At 36.8% G+C, this 20,749-nt stretch overlaps 2 protein-coding genes and 1 long non-coding RNA gene across 3 annotated transcripts in view; 2 read left to right on the top strand and 1 right to left on the bottom strand.

Annotated features, from left to right (window-relative positions):
- Window positions 1-20,749, top strand: part of LOC149052134 (replication factor C subunit 1-like) — a 231,202-nt gene that overhangs the window by 98,228 nt on the left and 112,225 nt on the right. The gene's annotated exons all lie outside the window — the stretch shown is intronic.
- The window catches only part of LOC149052135 (uncharacterized), a 268,018-nt gene that overhangs the window by 159,457 nt on the left and 87,812 nt on the right, over window positions 1-20,749 (bottom strand). Inside the window, exons 5-7 of the mRNA XM_089180305.1 lie at window positions 20,350-20,721; window positions 14,995-15,072; window positions 13,982-14,060 (exon numbers count right to left, since the gene is read on the bottom strand). Coding sequence (XP_089036431.1) covers window positions 13,982-14,060; window positions 14,995-15,072; window positions 20,350-20,721 — 529 coding nt within the window. The remainder of the gene's footprint in view (window positions 1-13,981; window positions 14,061-14,994; window positions 15,073-20,349; window positions 20,722-20,749) is intronic.
- LOC149052140 (uncharacterized) lies at window positions 7,214-8,301 on the top strand. Its single transcript, XR_016185097.1, has 2 exons — window positions 7,214-7,691; window positions 8,264-8,301. It is a non-coding gene; the product is annotated as an uncharacterized LOC149052140 (long non-coding RNA).

Here is a 20,749-nt window from a genome sequence, read left to right as displayed (position 1 = left end):
GCACATCTTCATAATCGACTCCTTCTCTCGCTTGTTGAAATTCCTCTGCAATGCTAACTTTCACTGTAGTGATATTTGAAAACCAGGCCCATCGAAATATTCTGCATTTTTATCGCTAAGCTTTTCCCTTTAAATTGCATACTCTGAGTAAAAGTTCTTTAATCGTTGTTTTAATTATGTGTGCCGAATAGTTTATAATCTCTTGGTTTATGCCATTTCCGCTAACGTTGCCCCAATTTAATTCCAAATTAATCGATGTATTTTCGATTTAAAACGATACTCCTTATTTTAGGAATGCGAAAAAAATGGGTAAGTGTAACTGATCCAAAAAAAGATCCAGTCATAAGGGTTTTTTTTTCTGTTCTTTCTAAATAAGTTGTTTACTTATTCAAAAATTTACGTATTGATCTATTTATTCATTAAGCAACAACTTTGAATGTCAGCGATAACTAGACTATTAGTATTATTTGTTACGGTACAATTTAACAGACAAAAAGAGCATCATTTATCAAAAGACCTGATTAATTTATTAAACAAGTTGTAATCTTCTTGCCAAGGAGCGATTCTTAAAGAAGTAGAATAATTATCCTTAAAAAAACTGATTGAAGCCCACCACAAACTACTTCTTTGCTCACCACTGACACAATCTCGAAGTTGTCTTCAAAGTAACTCGAGATTAACAATCTTCCACGGTTGCTCTCTCTCGGTATAGCTTTCTGAAAAGTCCGTCCCTCCCGTTAACAAATACTACTGTTGCACGACTGTGTTCTAATGTAAAAAGTATTCTCGAAAATTCCGGATGCTTACAACACAACTATACTGGTAATATAAACTGAAATAAGTAATAATTATCCTTAAATAAACTGATTGAAGCCCACCACAAATTATTTTATAGCTCACCACTGACACAATCTCATGGTTGTCTCCAAAGTTCCTCGAAATTAACGATCTTCCACAGTAGCTCTCTCTCGGTACAGTTTTCAGAAAAGTCAGTCCCTCCCGACAACAACAAGTTCTATTGCTGCGCTGAGTACTTATGTACAAATTATTCCACAAAATTCCGCAAGCTTATAACACAACTATATTGGTGGTGTTACATCATAACTACGTAACCTGGTAAAATTCTCCAGAAGTTCCTTAGTATGAATGTGGGCATGAATAGGCATTCTCGATTTCTGTGGTCTTATTCGACAGTCATAAAGATACTAAGCCATTAGAAATTTAAATCTATAGATTGGTTTATTTCGATGAATATTGCCTTCAAATATACGATCGCCTAGAAAATAAACCTATATTCATGAAGAAGATAGGTTACGATCACAACTAGTTGAGTGCTTAAACAATAATGAAGGGAATAAGTTTTTTTTGCCTGCAGATCATGACTCAGACCGATCGCAACCGACTAAGAGCTGCTAACTAAGTAATTATTCTAAGTAATTGACTGTTATTTACGGCTGGCGGGATCCAGTTATTTAAGTTAAGTGCGACTTCCATTTAAATTCAGCTGAAGACTGCAATTCAACTGCCCATACATTCCCAACCTCATTTGGATTGACGTGTGACCTCTTCCTTATGGAGTTGTTCTTTATGGAAGATGGAAAAACGATGTTCATCTTTCTTTCAAATCGCTCTCTGATCTGCAGATAGACGAACAACAAGGAATATGGTTCTTAGCACTCGGATATTTATTGAAACGCCAACACTTGATGAGATGCAGTTGGTGTAGAATCGGTCTAATGTTTTTTCTTACCTGAGTGTTTCGCAAACCGTGTAAAGCGAAAATCAGGAAACCCTGCAGCATAAACATGATTTCAAGACCATTACCTTTCACAATATACAAATAAATTGTTCAAATATTTATCAGGATTTCCAAGAAGGAGAGACAATTGCATATCTCATAAATGGAGAAGCATCTGTCTTCTCCTGCATAGTTGACAGCTTTTTTTTCCTCAGAATTCTAATAAATATAACTAACCATTGTAATGGTGTGTCACTTGGTTAGAAAGTAAAATAATAGTAGAGATTGGATGACTTTAGAGAGTTACCATCGAACACTGACCTGAGTAGAGTTAAGTATGGTGAAGATGTAGGCGAAAGCTTTATGTACAGGCGAAAGTAGACCAAATAGCCACGTGACACCCAGCAGGGGAATTATCACCACGCATGCTTTGATGCCAATTCTATAAGTTGAAAAAAAAATTCCTTTAGTTTCCTTTGACAGTTAATTTTAATCGTTAGATATTGTGATGCCTTACTCATTAAGGAATGGGAAAGTTAGGCGAATATGCCTCAAAAGCAATCTCTTCTACTAGTTTGTTTTAGTTTTATGTTGGGAATCTTACCGTATTTGCTGAAAATGGTTGTCTTCCGCTGTTGGCTGCACCAAATTGGTCATCTCCTTTATGACTCGTACGAGTATCAAGATGTTAAGCTAAAAAGTATGATAGAGATAAATTAGGTACTTAGATATGGTAGTTGAATCACCAAAGTAAGAGAGAATCCTTCTCGCAAAAGACGTTACCAGTTCGGTAACAAGGGTCGGGTATAGCGTCTTGTACAGGGAATAGAACTTCCAACCGGGGGACCTAGATTATGAGCTTTGATCTTCTACCAAGGAGCTAAAGAAATCGCGAACAAAAGTGTCCACACTGAATGAATTACGCTGGGTGAAGCCTCGCGTTAAATTATATAAATTCAATATCTCCGTCTCTTTCTACTCATTTCCCCTTTTGCAATATTGCTTTATGAGTTATTTTTGCGCTAGAATCATATCTTGATATATCAATGTGAAACAGTGACAAACATTAACAAGGAAGTGGGATAGGTTTTTCCTTTCCATACTATGTAGTAAAAGTTGGAGAATATATGAGGCTATCTTATGCCTGTGAAGACATTGTCTCAACAGGTTTTCCTCGTTATTGAAGGCCATCACTAGGTTAAATTGACCAACATCCCCGAAAACAGCACTACGTACAAAGTTTATTGTGGGTAAATAGGAAAAAGAAAGTGGTAAATATTGTGCGGGGACGCATGGCAAATACTTAATTCCTATTTTTAAGAGAAGAGAAAAAATCTTTGGCGGTAATTAGAGCAGGTATATCAGTCACAATCAACAACACTAATCATAAACTCACAATTTCAATGAAAGCCACAAAGGCGACAAATATCCAGATCAGGTTGTTAGTCGAGGAAAGCCAGCAACTAAACTCAAAGAAGTAAAAGACAATAAAGAAACACAAATTCTCAGCTAATGAAATAATGCCGATTCTAAACTGTATACAAACATATAAAAGAAAAATGCAATGAAACGAATTAAAAGGAGAAAAGCAAAAAGAAACCGCTGAGTATTTCCTTACTATTTATCACTCGTATAGCTTTGTAACCCTTCTTTTCCAGCAGCGATGCCAAGTGAAATGGCCACCATGATCATTGGAAGACCTACCCATAAAGAAAGGAAGGGAATCGAAACACTTCGCTGGATAAAAACACCAGATTTGGCGATCTGAAAGCATGGTTACAGTAACCAGTGGATGTTGTAAAATTATGAACTTACCCCATGAGATGACGTGATACATGTACATCTTGGTGTTAATGTTGTAAACTTTCACAACGAAGAAGTAGAGATAAATTCCCTCGACCAGCATCCAACAGAAAGCGGCCATGAAGAAATATTGCATCAGAGCTGATATTGTAACACAGGCAGCCTGTGAAAAGAAAGAGTTTTCGTATAACTCTTAACGTGCTCCTTTCGACAAGATATCTACGGTGCAAAGAGTAAATTCATTCTATGGATAGAAAGAGAAGCCACTTACTTTGTTTTCTGTGGCGTTTATCCCGGCTAGGAAGATGATCTGTCCAACTCCAAGGGACATAGAAACACTCAGTCGAATTTGAGAGAGAGGTTGACGAACATCTCTGATGAAATAATAGTAAAAAAAAAAAAAAAGAATCAATGAGACAGAAGCAACAACAACAATAACAACACATTGAAGACAGCAAGAACAGCAAAACACAGCAAAATTGAATTAAAAGACAGAACAATATGGCAAAAATGTTATCTAAGTCTTGACAGCAAAAGAAGAGAAAAAGCCAGTAAATATTCAATAATATTATTATTAAATATACTTGTATTCAGAAAGGACAAAAAGGAAAATATTACGGAAAAATGTCTAAACCTAAACAATTTATAGACTGTGAAACCACGAGTTGTCCAAGCGTTCTTGATGGGGCATGAATTGTAGCTTGAATTTGTGAATTATCCGACATGCATGATCTTGTTTGCATGGTGATTTGCATTGGGATCTCTTTTATCGTCAACCTTGTTGAGGGGAGTTAAGAATCTACCTCATTATTATTCAGGTACATTACTTACGTGAAGCAAGAATAAAGTATGAATGTGAAAAGTATCCCGACGATGGAAAGGCTCAGTCCCACGTGGGTGATAACTTCCAGAATTGTTTCGTCCTCCTCAGTGAGCTGTGTGGAAAAAAAGAAAAAGTAAAGGACAAAATTGAGTTAGTTCATTGAGCCCATAAAATAATTGAATAAGGAAAAAAATACCTTTATTACCTTTGTGCTACTGTCGAAGTCTATTAAAACGGCAAAATGCGTCAAATGATTGCAGCTGCAAACTGTTTCTTCTGAGTTGCTTTTTGATGTAACTACATGGCATCCTTCCTCTGAAAAGCTGTCAGACATGGAAAAAAAGTAAAGTTAACAAAAGGTCACATAATTATTCAATGTTTGGGGAAGACGTGATGTTTTATAATTTTTCTTCCATTGTAGTCCTAGTTGCGAGAACATTTCAATCAGACTTCCTCTCTCTAAAAACGACAACATGTTGGCTTCCAGGAAAGTGTTAATCTGCACAAAAACATCTGAGAAAGTTCATTCATTCTCCTCCGAACTTAGTTTGATTTAGGAATGAATAGATACTATACAATAATATATAGTGGTATTTTTACCTTTCGCTGAGGCCACTCCAAAACATACAGCGCTTCTCTACTGTCAAGACCTGAAAATGGATTCTATCCTGTCAGAATAAATCAAAACAACGCACAGCAGCTAATTTTCATGTTACCTTTAGGTTTTTGAACTTTAGGATGACATTTTCTCGCAATTTCTTTGGCTTGGGGTCCACAGTTACGGCCATAATCCTGGAGTTGATATACCTATGAAGAAATTGTATTTGAAAATGGCTCAGAAGCAAGGAAGCAACTTTACATACTTTTGATAGATTCATGCGAATTTTAATAAAGGTGGAACGGTCAGAGAGTCTTCCAACCTTAGTTAGGGTTTTTGGAAAGTCTCTTAATTCAGGTTAGTTGAACTTAGATCTTATGTGTTTCCGAGTTATATGTTTTTGGGGGTAAACGACATGGAATAATATGAAAATAACGTCACCTTTGGTCGTCCGTTTCACTCCTGATGGCTTGATCTGTCAGAAGTAGGTTATGCAGATCCTTGTACAAAAAGGCAACTACCAATGATCCTTAAAGCCCCCCGAAGAATCAACAAAAAAAGTCATCAAGTAATAACAAGAAAAGCCATAAAACTGATTTTCTTTTTCAATACAGAAATTTCGATTGGAGAAATCAAGGTAATAATGAAAGTTGTAAAGTTACCACAATAGTTAATACAAACCATTTTCTTCAAAATTTGAAGAAGCAATATCGATTCTCGCTTGCCATTGTTGTTTTTCAAAGTGGAAGCCACTTGCATTCTGGTGATAGGCTTTTTGAATGGCCAAAACTGTCGGGAAAAAAAGGAGAAAGGAAAGCACTTATGGTGAAATTTACAATAGCATATCTACGCGAACATGCGTTTTGCGGTGTACACAAATATTCCATAATCTTATTGGATGGACGGGTATTGTTTGTATCTTATTTGCCCTTCAAAAACTATTCGACGATTTCAACCATTTTACAAGGTTTTTTCAATGTAAAACTGATGAATAACCGAGTAGTACTGGAGGGACTAAATTGTGAAAACTCAATTCGTTCCTCGAACCGTTTCGTTGGAGAACTATAGAGTTCATCAGGGAACTTTTACGAGTAGGGTTAAAAATCTTGCATTTATATGCATCGCAAACGACAGGCTAATTTTGAGCTCAGTGTATAGTATGAAGTTAGTGGAAAGTATTGGTAGGATTTGACAATTTCAGTTAGCAAAGTGTTACTCATCACCAATCTATTATTTAAGAAAAGTTTCAATAAACAGGGTGAGAAGAACGGTTTCACAATTTGAAGGATTCCGATTCTCACCCATTTTTGAGCGAACGATCCTTTCTGAAGATCTCATTCCACTCAGGTGTCGCTTTCCATAATTAAGAGCAAATTTCTCCACGGCCTGTGCCACTTTAAAGATGGATTTTTGTAGTGTTTTAACGTCTTCCATACCGTCTTTTGTGATGTTCTTGATTTTTATGGCAAAATCTTCAAACACAGTTACAGCTTCCTACATTTTCATAAAATATTTCCAGGTCATTAAGTAGCCAGTCTTATACATACAATTCATATTAAGAATGCGGAAAAAGTCTAGCAGGAGGCCCCAAATGGTGTCCAGGGTATTCATTGGCTAAAGAACTCTTTTAGGAGCCTGGATTATATTTTAAGCCTCATCATTTTCTCTCATATGGCTTAATGGTGGTTTCTACTTAAAGGTCAGATATTTACTTTTTATCGTTTAAAAACATATATCAAGGTTAAAATGCCTTTAAGTTATGAAAATTACATACTTGTATGGAAGTCGTTTCGGTAATATTTATTCCGCCAAATCTTGAAACATACTCATTTGCCTGGAATAAAAATGAATGTCTGTCACATTTGTAAACGGAGAAGATCCTGAAAAGCGACATGCATAAAAATAGGTCCGCAATGCGTACTTGTGTGGGATTTTATTGACAAAGTGTTTGGAAGGGGTTTTTGAGCGGAAGCAAACCTGTCGCTTACTGTGAGTCAACTGTACTACAGGGGTGATATTAGGCCTTGAATCAACAGTCTGAATAGTAATTTTTGTGTGGGAATTATTTGAACAAATACAGATTCACAGGAGGGATCTGGGGTATTACCTTTTCCTTTTATCAAGCAATATGCCTTTCCTTCCCTCCCTGGAAGCTTTTTGGCGTGTTTTTGAACGTTTGGTAATCGTCTTCAACAAATAAATTACCTCTTGGTGGCTTAGGCTATTTATTTGTTTATACGGCAGTACTGGAAATACTTGGAGCAGTAAATATTTTCGTAACAGTCATTGAAAAAAAATTGAAAAAATTTCTGCTACTACTTTTTAACTCGTGGATACACGATAGCGTAGAAACGAGTTCTTGTGGGCGCTCTGCGATATGCAAATTAGCGTGGACTCTTCGTAATTAGTCGTAATTAGTCGGCTTCGAACTCGAGATCTATCCTTCCGAAGAAGTAAGTCCAAAGTCGTGGCGCTATTATGATTGCACTGATCGTTGCGATATTTATTGTCTTTACACGCCTGTTTCGACATTTACTATATTGAAATGGACTTCAAATGTTTCAGATTAGTGCTATGATCAACTTAAAAATCAAATTTGAAGCGTCTTCGAATCGTCCATGCGCTGAACATAACGAGGACCAGCGAGAATCACGAAGAGTTTGTGAGTGACAGCAAGCTGTTGACACAGAAATTCCCACGGAAACATGTACACATGACATAAAAAAATGGTAATTTGCAGCATTATTTCTTTCTACGCCAATTTGGGTCTTTCCCTTGTAATCGTTTCGTTTTGTTGTTCTTCTATGCAAGCGTGACTGTTTTGATGGTAAGAATGAAAGATGATCGCTTTCCACAAGTCGTTGCCGAGCACGTGACTATAATCTGGCCGGTGTTGTTTTGATCACTTGACAATCTTTTTCGCTGAAAATACAGGACGACTTCTTATTTCAAGGAATGTTTCTCCAATTAATTTCTATCGCATCGGTGTAAAAAAGTACAGGTATATGAGTGTTCTGAAAAACAAAAGGGAAATTCAAAACTACGAGAAATTGCGAGTAATCGGCCTCTTGTACTACACGCGGGTTTTTTTGGTGTAACATGCGTGTGTTTCCCGTAAGTTACAAGCACTTTACGCACGTGGGAATGCTGCAATCACGAATTTTATATTACGTGAAAGTCACGCATGTAGTTGTTTGCTCACTTCACTAATATGTTTGTTTGCTTGTTGTTGTTTTTTTTGGTATCCTGGAGTATTTCAGGAGGGTTGCAGACTTAACTGTGGAATAATTGTTTAATGCAGGGTTGTCAATAAAGGTTGCAGTTAGAAATTAGCCAAGATGCTAAAGGAGCTGCCTTGAAATTTCAGGACTGTGTGTTATGTAGTTTATTTTTGTCTTTTGTAAATGGTTGTTAAACTGGACAACTCTTAGAAAGATGACTTCAAACTTAATTTTAAAAGGCCTGTTCTGGTACCAAATGAATAAGCAGCATTTCCTTATTAATAGTTTTGCAAGTTTCTCATTACAAATTCCTTTGAAAAAAGAGAAACAACTCTTTTCATAACTATTTACTGCTTTCTTTTGTTGCTCTCTTAACTTAAAAACAATGTACATCATGATAAAGTAATTTGTTATAGGACACCGTGAAATGAGGCCCAAACAGCTTTATGATCTGTGAAATGTGTTTCTAAAACATCTGCTTGTATATCAATGTTAGACATATTTGTATATATATGATCAATTACTGTGTTGTTGTCAGTTGTATAAGTTGATATGAACTGTTTGTAGTGGTTATCCCTCACTAGTAAATTATACAAAGGTCTTCTGTCTGTTTCAACAAGCCAATTTATATCAAAGTCTCTAGTAATGATATTGTTGTAGGGTGAAATGTTATTTAATACCTCAGTTATTGCTTCATAAAGTTGTCTAACAGGCACGTTTGGGGAGTGATATATCCCTATGATTGTCCAATCCTCAAACCTTGCTAACTTAATTACTGTTGTTTCAACACCATGTATATTGTGACAATAGGGGTATCCAGGTAAGTATGGGATTTTACTGTACACAGCTGTACCACCATAAGACCTTGATCCATTGCTGGAATTAAGGTTATCATTACGGAAGAGAACATAACCAGCAATGTCATACATGTCATTATTATCTTGAGAATTAAATCTTGTTTCTGTGAAAATATTGATATCAGCACTTCGATAAATTAAGTCTTTACGTATATCTTCTATGTGTTTGTGAAGAGACCTTACATTAAGATAACACAGTTTAAGAAGGGAAAATGTTATGTCATGGAGAGGGAGATGCAAAGCTTAAGTTTTGCAGTTGTTCTTAATCTCTCCATCTGGATTAACAGCAATCTTGCTTTCACACAAATCAGAAATATATAGGCCTTCTATAGCAGTTACTCTACTGAGTCCCATATAATGTATGTGTGGAATAGTATTTCTGGTACTAAAATCCACAACAATTCTACTGTCAGTATCACCTTGTGACCTGTGAATTGTTTTTGCTGCTGCGGGACGCAGTGGAAATTGTTTTCTAACAACTTGTGCTGTTCTGTTTCTACCTACCGCAAACTGTGTAGTCACAGGGTTTACTGTGGTCCATGTCTGTTCAATTCATTGTACATACAAATGTCTTTTTTCATTCCTTCTTTTCTGACCTACATCTGAGTGGTCAAATTGTACCCATACAATACCAGATGGTTTGGTTTGTTGATGTAACTGAACTAGTTTAACAACATTTCCAGCACCATTTGTCATGCCATCTTCGGTTCATACATTCATAACACGGTGTGTTCTTTCACCCTCAGCAAGACAAAGGGTTGAGGCTAACTGTTTTGTTTTTCTTGGATCATTGGGTATTTGTCTTAGTATTTTGTTTCTTAGCTCTGGAGAGATAGCTCCAATAACACTATCTTGAGCATTTATTGTGAATTTGTTTCCTGTGGCTGCATTATGGGCCCTTTGTTTAAATTCATCTACTCTAGCATTCTGTATAAATAGGTGAGCTGCATCTATTGGGTTGTTGACCCTTGCGAACTGAATTCCCAGTTTTCTGGGAATTCCTAGGAATTCTCAAAAATTCCCAATTATGCAAATGACCCTTGCAAACTGAATTCCCAGTTTTCTGGGAATTTAGTGAGGAATCGAGATGGCGGTGTTGGAACGTGTTGCTGAACGCTTGCTACGGTCAAGCTTTGTAGATTTAGGTACTGGCACACTGGGATCATCTATGTATCTCTTACACTTCCGAATGTGGTATCCTTCTTTTATAAATATGAGGGTAAAAGACGATTTGTAGTCGCATTCAAAACTGTGATTGGCTTGTGTTATTTCTCACCTTTGCCGTTAACACAACTCAACTGAGTTTCGAGTCTTTGTTTCCTCGACAACTTTCGGCCACAAATCGTGCATTTGTAATACGATCGATTCTTGTCGATTATTTCTACATAGAGTGAGCTCACATCTTTATTTATATCACCAAGCTATCCATCTTCTAGAAGCAGAGAACCGGTCGGAGAAGTCAAAATAAAGTTCGGCGCTTCTCTTAACACTGCAATCGGCAAGCCAGCGGATTCACTTTGCTAGCCAATGACAAGTCCTAAAAGATCCACGTGATCATGCCCGTGATCGGAAACAAAGAAGACTCCATTTGGCGCTCATCTTTGAATGTACTCTTCATCGGTTGATCGCTTTTCTCAACTGTTTTGCTTAATATAACATTTCTAAAGATAGCTTTTATTCTGGTTCAATGGGAAAACGAGAATAGCGTGAGTGTTGTAAAAGAGAAGAAAGTCGTTGGCGCCGTGGAGTTAAAAGTAGGGACAACAGTTGACATATGGACCGGTACAAACAAGGGTCGAGTGGCCATCTGTAAAGCTACGATTTTGGAAGTTTGTGGTGAGTAAAAATTGCGATATTCGTTGTGATCAAAATCTTATAAAAGAATAGATGTAGCGGGTTGAATTACGCTTACATAACGCTCGGCGCAACTGAAACTAGAATAATTCTGAGAATCGAATCGGTCACTTGCATGCCGCAGTTTCTTAAGCTTTTGCTTTACAATGAAATAAACCTATCGGTAAGGTTTCAAGATTCCTCTAGTCACGTTTGGGAACATTCAAGATTCATAACAAACTTTAGTACATAAAGAAGCCCTCCTTGGTAAAAACAAAATAATGTATTCAGCCCTTTTTTAGTAAAATCCATGAGAGAGATGTACTAACTCCAATATAAAAGTCACTCAATATAACACAGATTTCTCAATTTGAGAATCCAATGAATGCCCTTTTCCTCATAGCCATCTTAAAAGCCTGGTCTGAGCTTTAAACATACATATTTTAATATATATTTTTTTTTCAAATTCAGATGTCAAGGAATCCAGATACAAAATGGTCAAGGTTCTTGTTGATAACCTCATTCAAGGCCAACTCATTGTGAGTCCAGGAAAAAAAATACAAACAGTACAAACAGCAGCTAAGTTTGCAGTTTAGGATAACTTCATTCTAATTTATTGTTACAGTTATAACAAGATTTTAATCAAAAAATCAATTTTATTTGTCTGTAATTAGCCCCTTCACTCCCAAGAATATAACTATATAAATATAACTTAGGATATTGTATTTTTTGGAAAAGAATCAACAGATTTTATTCACAATTTGTGTCAAACCAAATTTAATGATTGATTAGAACTATTTTATACGAATACCTATAATTGAGGATTAATCCGTATGAAGTTTTCAAGAAAAGAAAAATAAATCAAATTCCATCCTAATATTACCACACATTGATGTTAATAATTAATCAAAAATATTTTACATGTACGCCTTAATCAAGCTTTTAAATAAATTTCATTGAATACTTGAATTTTAGCTGGGTTTTTTTAATTTAAAGTATTTATTTTATATCATTAGCCTCAAATTTTTGCTTAAAATTCCCAGTAATTCTTAAACATTCCTAAAAAATTCCCAGAAATTCCCAGAAATTCCCAGAAATTCCTAGGAATTTTTTAGATTTACAGCTTTTCAGGGAAAGTCATTGGTTCTCTGAGTTGGAATTCCTAGGAATTCCAAGTCCTGTTGGCTATAAACTTGGAATTTCTGGGAATTTCTGGGAATTTCTAGGAATTTCTAGGTTTTTAGAACCAGAGTTGTTATGGTTGGGAATTCCTAGGAATTCCTAGGAATTCCCAGTCCGAATTTACCGTGAAAATTCACACCTTTATTCCTAGGAATAAATTCCTAGGAATTCCTAGGAATTCCAAAAGCCATTTCGCAAGGGGATGTCTTCTTGTGTAGCTCTCTTTAAGTTTTGCAATGTCAGCTACTGTGTGTTTACCTTTACGCAACCTATTAAGTAATTCTACAAACAATTTGCTGTCTCTTAACTTTGACCCATGATTTCATTAAGTTCAAACATTTTAAAGTGTTTATGCCATAAACTGGGAGAAAGAACAGCATAAATCTACATTTTTGAGGTCTTTGAAAATATAAGCATCCATAAAAGATTCTAATTGGAATAAGTCACCAATAGCAATTATGCTCACACCTCCAAAATCCTCTCTACAGCCTTTTATATCTTTAAGCCTATTGTTTAGCTGTATTGCAAACATACCATTTCCTACCATTGAGATTTCATCAACAAAAATCAATTGACTTCTCAAAGTGTTTAGTCTACTTGAATCAAGCTGTTTGTAATTTCTCAGTGATTGATTGGCAGGAATGGCCAGAGTGCTATGAAGAGTGTCACCCTTAAGCTTTACCAGTTGGAGCTAATAGTATAACTATGATCTGATGAAAATCATCACCAGCTCTAGTGTTATAATACTTAAGCACTACCTGATACAAAGCTTTTGTTAAATGCGATTTGCCAACACCAGCCCCTCCACTGAGGAAGCAGTAGAAAGGGGTTTCTGAGGTTTTAATCTGATGTAAAATGTGTTAAAAAAATTCTTTTTGCTCTTTATTGGGTGTCTGGACCATTTGACGAAAATTAAAATCAGGTAATTCATTCAATATCAGTGGTTCATTATTCAGCGATGTTGATGAAATGTTGAGATCATCAAAGAGGTCATAGTTTTCACTAAAATCAGGATGTAAATCTTCATGAGATCCAATCCTTGAACGGAATTGGTCAATGGAGATCCCCATATTTACTTGTGTGCTTGAGCGAGCAACAGCAACAATCCAACTAACTAGAAACTCAGTTTATTAAAATAGATAACACTCTTGACGGTTCAAGGCAAACAATAGTTTCTTTCAGTTTGTGACACTTTGAGACACTCGTGAGACATTTTGAGACACTAGTGAGACACTTTGAGACACCCTAAGACTCTTTGAAGCGCAACCCGCACAAATACATTCAAGCCGACAAATGTTGGCTTGCGAGAGTACAATGACTCCTTTCAATCTGACACAACCCGCACCGAAGGTCCAAGCCTATAAATGTTGGCTTGTGAAAGCGTAAAAGCTCCTGTGCAACCTGCACTGAACACAGGCCGCGTTTCAGCGTGTTGAATTACATGAAAAAATCTTTTGTTATAGACACCTGAAGAAATAACGAAACAAACGCCTCAGATTATGAAAGAAAGAACACAAACCAGGTGTACAAACGTAATCGCCTTTCGTGAGAGCTTAATCGTGAAGCTCCCACAACAAAATTGAAAAGTTAAAGCACGCAAAGAACCCGTGAAAATATGAAATGACTTATCCTTACCTTGGAAACAAAAATCCCCGTGAAACAAACATGAAATTCCGAATAAGTTCTCCAAAACCCAACGACTGAGAAGAGAAATGGCCGCCGTACCATACACTATGAAAAAACGCCGACTGGAATCCAGTCTTCACGGCTCACTGAACGCAAATAGAAACCACGTGTCAAGCACTTCTCTCTCGTGGACAAATAAGTAGAGAAATAAATTTCGCGGGCGTTGACAAAGTGTGGGAAATCCCACACAAAAACGGTAAATTACTATTTAGAAAACATACCAGCTGCTGAGCTAGCGATGGGGATGGCGATGGGGACGGCGACGGCGACGGCGACGGCGACGGCGATGGCGATGGCGATGGCGACGGCGATGGCGAGGTTGCAAATGATAAATCATTAAAGAAAAATGTTAATCCAGACCACATCATACAAAACAATTGCCTTAGTATTACACTGTAAGGGCAAAAGTGCGGACGGAAAGCAGCGTAACAAAATGGCCGCCATGAACGATCAAAACTCTTAAATGCACTCAAGCTTTTTATTGCTTATGCAGAACACTCTTATTGTTTCCTATGCATTACTTTCGTCTGTCGCACACGTCTTGTATGATCGATGATCAGATAGGGCTGTAGGATGTTTTTCTAAAATACTAGTAAATGAAATAATAGTTCAATAAAAAATCCCTGCATTACTGGTTTAACAAACAATAGGGGTACTTATTTTGCCCAGTTTTTGGCATTTCAACCTGCCCCCACGGGGCTTGAAAAATGCCACGCAAATAACAAAATATTTGCGCGTATTTATTGCTAAACCACTGAGTATGACGTTTTCATTTCTTATTTTATCCTGAGCTGTTTCAGATGAATTTACGGATCCTTTTGGGATTTTTGGTTTAACCTTAACCTCATGCTGGTAAGGTTTTAAGGTTTAATTCAGCGCTTTTATTTGAATAATTTGACGAATTTGTTAATTAAGGCATTGCGAGAGAAAATGATTGGGAGATTCCTTTTTCAGGCCTTGAAATGTGTGTTTTCCGAGACATCCACTTGAAAGCTTGCATCTATCTGATCTCCTGATGTAATATCCAGTAAAAATTTCTTCGCGTGAATTAAAATTTACCGTTTTACAAAAGCCGGTTTCGTGTTTTCTCTCAAGCAAAAAGAAACGCATAACGCAAGGCGAAACTTGAATCGCACAGGAACTATAACAACCTTAGTGAAAAGTAAGTGAAAACATGACTCTAGTCTTCAAGTTTTCGTGCAACAACGGTGTTTTTCTATCACAATTACATTATAGTGACCAACTCTTCTTACCATATTGTTGCGTGCAAGGTGGTCCAACGTAGTCTGTGTAAGAGTCCTGCGAAAAGTTCCGTCCAGGAGCTGGATTTGCTGAAAAAATATAACAATTGCAATACATAAGAATTAATTATTCCAAAAAGTAATAAAATTCTTCTGTTCTGAGAAGCACTACTATTCAAGATAAGCGCTGCTTTGCGCCTGCACCGGAAATAATGATTTTTTGGTAGTTTTTGTCATAGAAAATAACTATGTTTGCGTGTAGAGTGGTATGTTGCTCGCACCAATCAGATCGCCGCACAAAGGTGTGTACTTTGCAGCAATTGGATTGTCGCTTTTTTGGTATGTATCTCACACCAGCCAGATTGCCGCGTTAGGGTATGTATCTGACACCAATTACATCGTAGCATTTTGATATCTTGCACCAATCACAGCGTTTGGGAATTCTTTTCTCGTACATGATGTTATGGAATCAGGAGGCCGTGCACAAATAATGACATTACCCAGAAATATTGGACTCATTTAATAAGTGCAATGGTTTTTGGGCTTCGCAAGAGTCTCGTCAATTAAGGTCAAGATTTCTATATCGGAATGTGAAAGGTTTGCATTTAACTTTTTGTTTCACTTTTTAGTTCAAAGTTAAGTTCAAAGGCGTTTTATCTGCTCCCTCTCTCACAACGCATACGCTAAATAACTTACTTCTGTCATATTATGAAGATAACGCTCAAGCATACCCAATCCTGATCATGACCTACAATTATATCAATTAAATTCCAACCCAAGAAAATGTTTCTACACCTTCTGGTGACGTATGAAAACTGAGGTAGCCCTCGCTAAAGAGTGCCCGTTGCTAATTCGACCGAAATGTCCGATATATTTCGATTAGATGCAGAATGGTCTGTTTATTATATTCACTGCACATTTTGCGTTGCATTGAAATCAGCCCCTACAAATTTACAGTTCAAAACGATCGGGTGTTAAAATAGAATACGATAACCATAAAATTGATTCCCCAATGCGAAGAACATCTACAAGTCTTTTGCATTCATTTTATAAAGTGATAATTGGCATGTATCTTAACCGACATGAGTCATAAGCTCTTCACAAAAATAATGCACTTCACATCATCATGCGTTATTATCTAACAAAGCAATCGGACTAATAATTCTTTGCGATTGGTATTCACCATCATTTTATTCAAGCGGAAGGATAAATGAACTACCGGTACATGAAAATAACTGATGACATAAAGTGTCACAACTGTTTTTACTCGTAATAGTGACAGTAACAGAACCATATGTAACTTCCCTCTACTCACATGGTTAAACGTTAGACATGTATTTAATAAAAACTTTCTCTAAGATTGTTTCAAACATCTTTTCATTTATGTAAATTTAAGTGTAAACTTGATCCTGATTGTCAGAAGGTTTAATTAAATTCTGTCTTCTACGTCACAAACTTTAGCAAAGAATGTTTTTATTACGCTTAGACGCTTCTAGCGCTTTTTAAGTTAATTGAAATAGCATTTAAAACAACAACAACGACAAAAAATCAACTCACCCTTGGAAATCTCACAAATATAAGCGTGTTGGTTTCCCCAACGTGTACGAGTAACACTACCAAACACGCCCCGCTCGCCATTATTGTTTAGCTTGTACATGAAAGCCGCGTCATGTTTACTACTTGGCTCCCCTATTCCCCATTTACGAATAGTCAGCGGTCTTCCACTCAGCCAGATCCATTTTCCGGCTTTTTTTGCTAAACCAATATTCCATTTATTTCTATAGTTCGTAGTACTTCGCCTTTGAATCTCGTCATTCATGAAATTCCATTCCTCTTCGGTTTCAAAGGAAACTAGGTCCCCTCCTTGCCTTTGGCAGTTGTCTCTGCTCCACTGCCAGGACCATCCATTCACAGAAATTATGTACCAAGAGTTATTAAAAGTTATATTTGGGCATTCTACAAAATGGTAAAGATCACAACAATAATACTAATTATCATAATGATGACAAATAAAGTCATAATTATAGTAATGATGATAACATAAAATGATTATAATCACAATCTCAATAAAGGAGAAACGTAAATGAGATGGAAACGTAACTTATTCTCTATTTGATTCCTATTTTTTTAATATGATGGTTGATCAGTGTCAATTGATACAATACATTCGTTCTTCACTACGGCGTCCGCCATCTCTGACCTGCTTTTCTGACTTAGGTAACTTCACATTGGCTAAGATTATCTGTGAATTCATGTAGTTTTGGTAGTTGAGTTTTTAAATATTAATTAGTTCCTCGTTGAGCTGACGCCTCAAATTCCCCCCCCCCCCCCTTCCAACCTGAACAGACTTAAAAAAGTAAAATCAAATATGAATATAAGTTCTTATAAATGTTAAACTGGAGATACGCAGTTAACAGTATACAGTTGTTACGGGAAAGGTGCAAAAGAGCAGCAATTTAAAGTGCACGCGGCAATCTGCAAATTATTATCTGGGTAACGGTTATCAAGATGCATATAAAAAGGTAAGGATTGCTCGCGGCAATCTGAAATATATTATGTGGGTAACGGTTATCAATGCAATATGCATATAAAAAATTAAGGATAAATTAATTAGGGTTCGCTCGATCTGTTTTTCGTTTTTCATGCAGTTTAGAATTTAAAATCAGTCTTGTAAATAAAATAAGTTCATTAAACCTGTGATGCCCCGTTCCTAAAGTGACATTTTCTTAGCTTTCCCTGAACTCTGATGTCAAGTCTAACAATGACCTAAAAGCTACCCGCAATACCTTTCGGGGTTATCGCTTACACTTCCGACACGCTTTTTTCCGACAACCTTTCTCGAAAGAACTGTATTTATTATTTGTTTTTCTCAGAGGGCGCAGTTACGAATCCTGAAATCTTATTGATCTTATAATGCGGTCCGGAATTTCCTATTTCTACATCCCTAGCTTTGTTGCCATTTTTCATAACTATATTTCGTTTTGCCGGCCAAGCAGTATTTTTAAGCAAATCATTTCAAAGAGATAAAGGCGATAAGTTTCTAAACAAACTGTGGTGCTGCGTCGGTGGGAGAATATAGCAACTAATTTAGTGTTAATAACTGAGATGAAAACACAAAATGGCCACAGTTAGGAGTTTGAAGCCTTTAAACCCTTTACGGTGGCCAATTTATGATTTCAACTCAGGTGTTAAAACTAAACAACCATTTTAAAGAAAACTAAGCCGATTAATAACTTATTAATCCTCTCTCTCTCTCTCTCCCAAATCACTTTGGTTGCCAGGAAAAAAAGGTTTTGAAATGAATTGTGGTAGGAAATATGTCATTAAATGGGTTGACGCGCGGCCTAAAACCGTTCGTGATTAACCTAAACCTTTATTAGAAGTAACTCAGAAAGTTTAATTGTGACGTATTTGTTTACAATTGAGTTCAATGATGAAAATTTTGTTCGTTTTATATGTGAATTCTCAAAAAATTTTTCCCTTGAAAACCAGTGAGCGAAGTCTTCTATACTTCAAATACGCTTTCGATAAGTCTTTGCAGTTCCGTTCAAATTAGACACTGCTTCGTTAATTTCACGACAGATAACGAAGGAATTGAACGAGAAAAAGCTGCATGAAAACTCTCCCTCTCCATGAAAGACAAGACTTACACACGTGATTGCACCAAACAAACGAGCAAAATCTCACAACTTCAAAACCTAGACTTGAATTTACTCACAATTACTATTCACTTAAGCTTGTCTACCAAACCAGCACCGTTGTGGTTGTTGTGGCTGTTGTTGTTGATATTTTTAAAGTGTGCTTGTGTTTTTTTTCTTGCGCGCTTTCTAATAGACAGGTGTCAGATTTTGACAGATATTTGTACAAAAGATGTTTGAAACTCTGTTTTAAATCATCTTTTTTCATTACACAAATAAAAATATTTCGGTGAAGCCATTCTTTAAATTGCAATACCTCAGTCTGTTCCACGTACTCGCTCAAAAATTTTTCAGTTCATGGAGGACCTTGCCGTAATTACAGCCCTGACTCATTAGGGTTCTTCTGGAAAACAATTCGTAAAGTATACGAAAAAACTGTTATTCACCAGCTGAGGTCGGTCCATATTGGGAAAAACTGCACTCTGCCTAAAGTACCGGTGGAGACAAGACCTCGAGGTCAAGACCTCGGGCACAATCTTACCCAATACGGACCTCCCTGTCAGTAAATAACATTTATCACTAACTACAAGAAACACAAACAAGCACACACACAGAAAAATAAAATACTTGAATTTGTTATGTTCAAATAACATACATACACTCATTGATCTCAGCGAACACGCCTTGTAACTTGTGGCAAAGGAAAATTTTGTCGGCTAGATTATCCTAACCGCAGCGCGCTGGATAAAAGTTGTGAAACGTGCAATTTCGATCGCTGTTTTCCAGCTGTAGTCGATGCAAAAAAGGACAATCCTAGGGTAATTCAATTTTTCTTTTGAAACATGTGTCCCTGAAATTAGTATGTTCAACTACTAATACGCGCTTTAAAATTCATTCACTGCCCACACGTACAAGTTAGGTGAGCTGAGCATATTCTGTGAGCAATATTTTTACTTTTAAGAAGCAAGAGCAATTTTCATGACACAACTGCAAGACTATAATTTGTCAGTACATAATAAATCATAACATAGCGCGCGTGCTTGCCCTATACAAGTCCTACTGAGCCGCTATGAACAAAATCTTTATTTACGCACGCCCGTGCGTAAATTAAATGACGTAAGCTTTTTTTTTTTTTAAACCTGGCTTCAGAATTTCTGTCCTGTTAAGCTGCAGTGCAGTTTCTTTCTCTTAGAAATACGGAAGAAACCAGCGAAGAACTGCCCAATTTTTCAATCGGCATTGACCTTTTAGGTCCTGATCCTCTGGGAATTCATTTATGAGTTCATTTGGCTTTGATTTTCTCCATTTTCCCCGTAAACTTTGAGCTTTTCGTTCACGGTTATCGGTTAACTGGATCAAAAGTTCTCGCTCAAACCAAAGTATAAAATATTTCGTGTTTTTGACCTACCAATAGGGACGTTTGTTTACTTTTTTGTGCGTTGTGAGAATTTTGCACTCTATCATAATGAAAGGCCTCTTCGCGCAGATCCTTGTTATCACTCTGTTAAAAAAGAATTTGCTCATGCTTTTAGCTGTGCGTATATCGAATTATGGATGCACTTGGGAAGTTTGGAGAGCACTTAAAAAGCTAGAGTTGCTCTTGGCTGCGCCTCGAGCTACTCTTACGCATTTTTCGTGCTCTCCAAACTTCCCGCGTGCACCCATAACTAGTTATACGCACGCTAAGCATGAACAAATTCTTAACTTTATGGTTGGAATGTGATCTTACCTCCTGGCGTCTCGCAAATAAAGGCATTTCTGCGACTTGAAGAGATACTATTAAAGAGCCCTCCATTCTTAGTTATCTCCGCCCTTTTGTCGTCACCACCTGGCTCAGAATCTCGCCATTTCGAAATATTCAGTTGTTCTCCACTCAGCCAAGTCCAAACCCCGCCTTTCTTCTCTAAGCCAATGTGCCACGCACTAGCATTCGAAGTACCACGCTTTTGAATCTCACGATTGATAAACTTCCATTCTTCTTCAGTTTCTAGAGAGACTAAATAACCTTTCTGGTAGGAGCAAGTAAGCTTGTTGATACCCCAATCTCTTCCTCTTTTCGAAAAAAAGTAGGAGGAGTTTTTGAAACAGGTTGCTTGGCACTCTATGAGAAAAAATAAAGGAGTAAATAA

Source organism: Pocillopora damicornis, chromosome 1 (genome assembly GCF_964200805.1).
Source record: "Pocillopora damicornis chromosome 1, jaPocDami1.2, whole genome shotgun sequence".
Classification (NCBI taxonomy): domain Eukaryota; kingdom Metazoa; phylum Cnidaria; class Anthozoa; order Scleractinia; family Pocilloporidae; genus Pocillopora; species Pocillopora damicornis.
The sequence above is the reverse complement of the archived record's forward strand: the minus strand, read 5'-3'. Positions and strand labels throughout refer to the sequence as shown.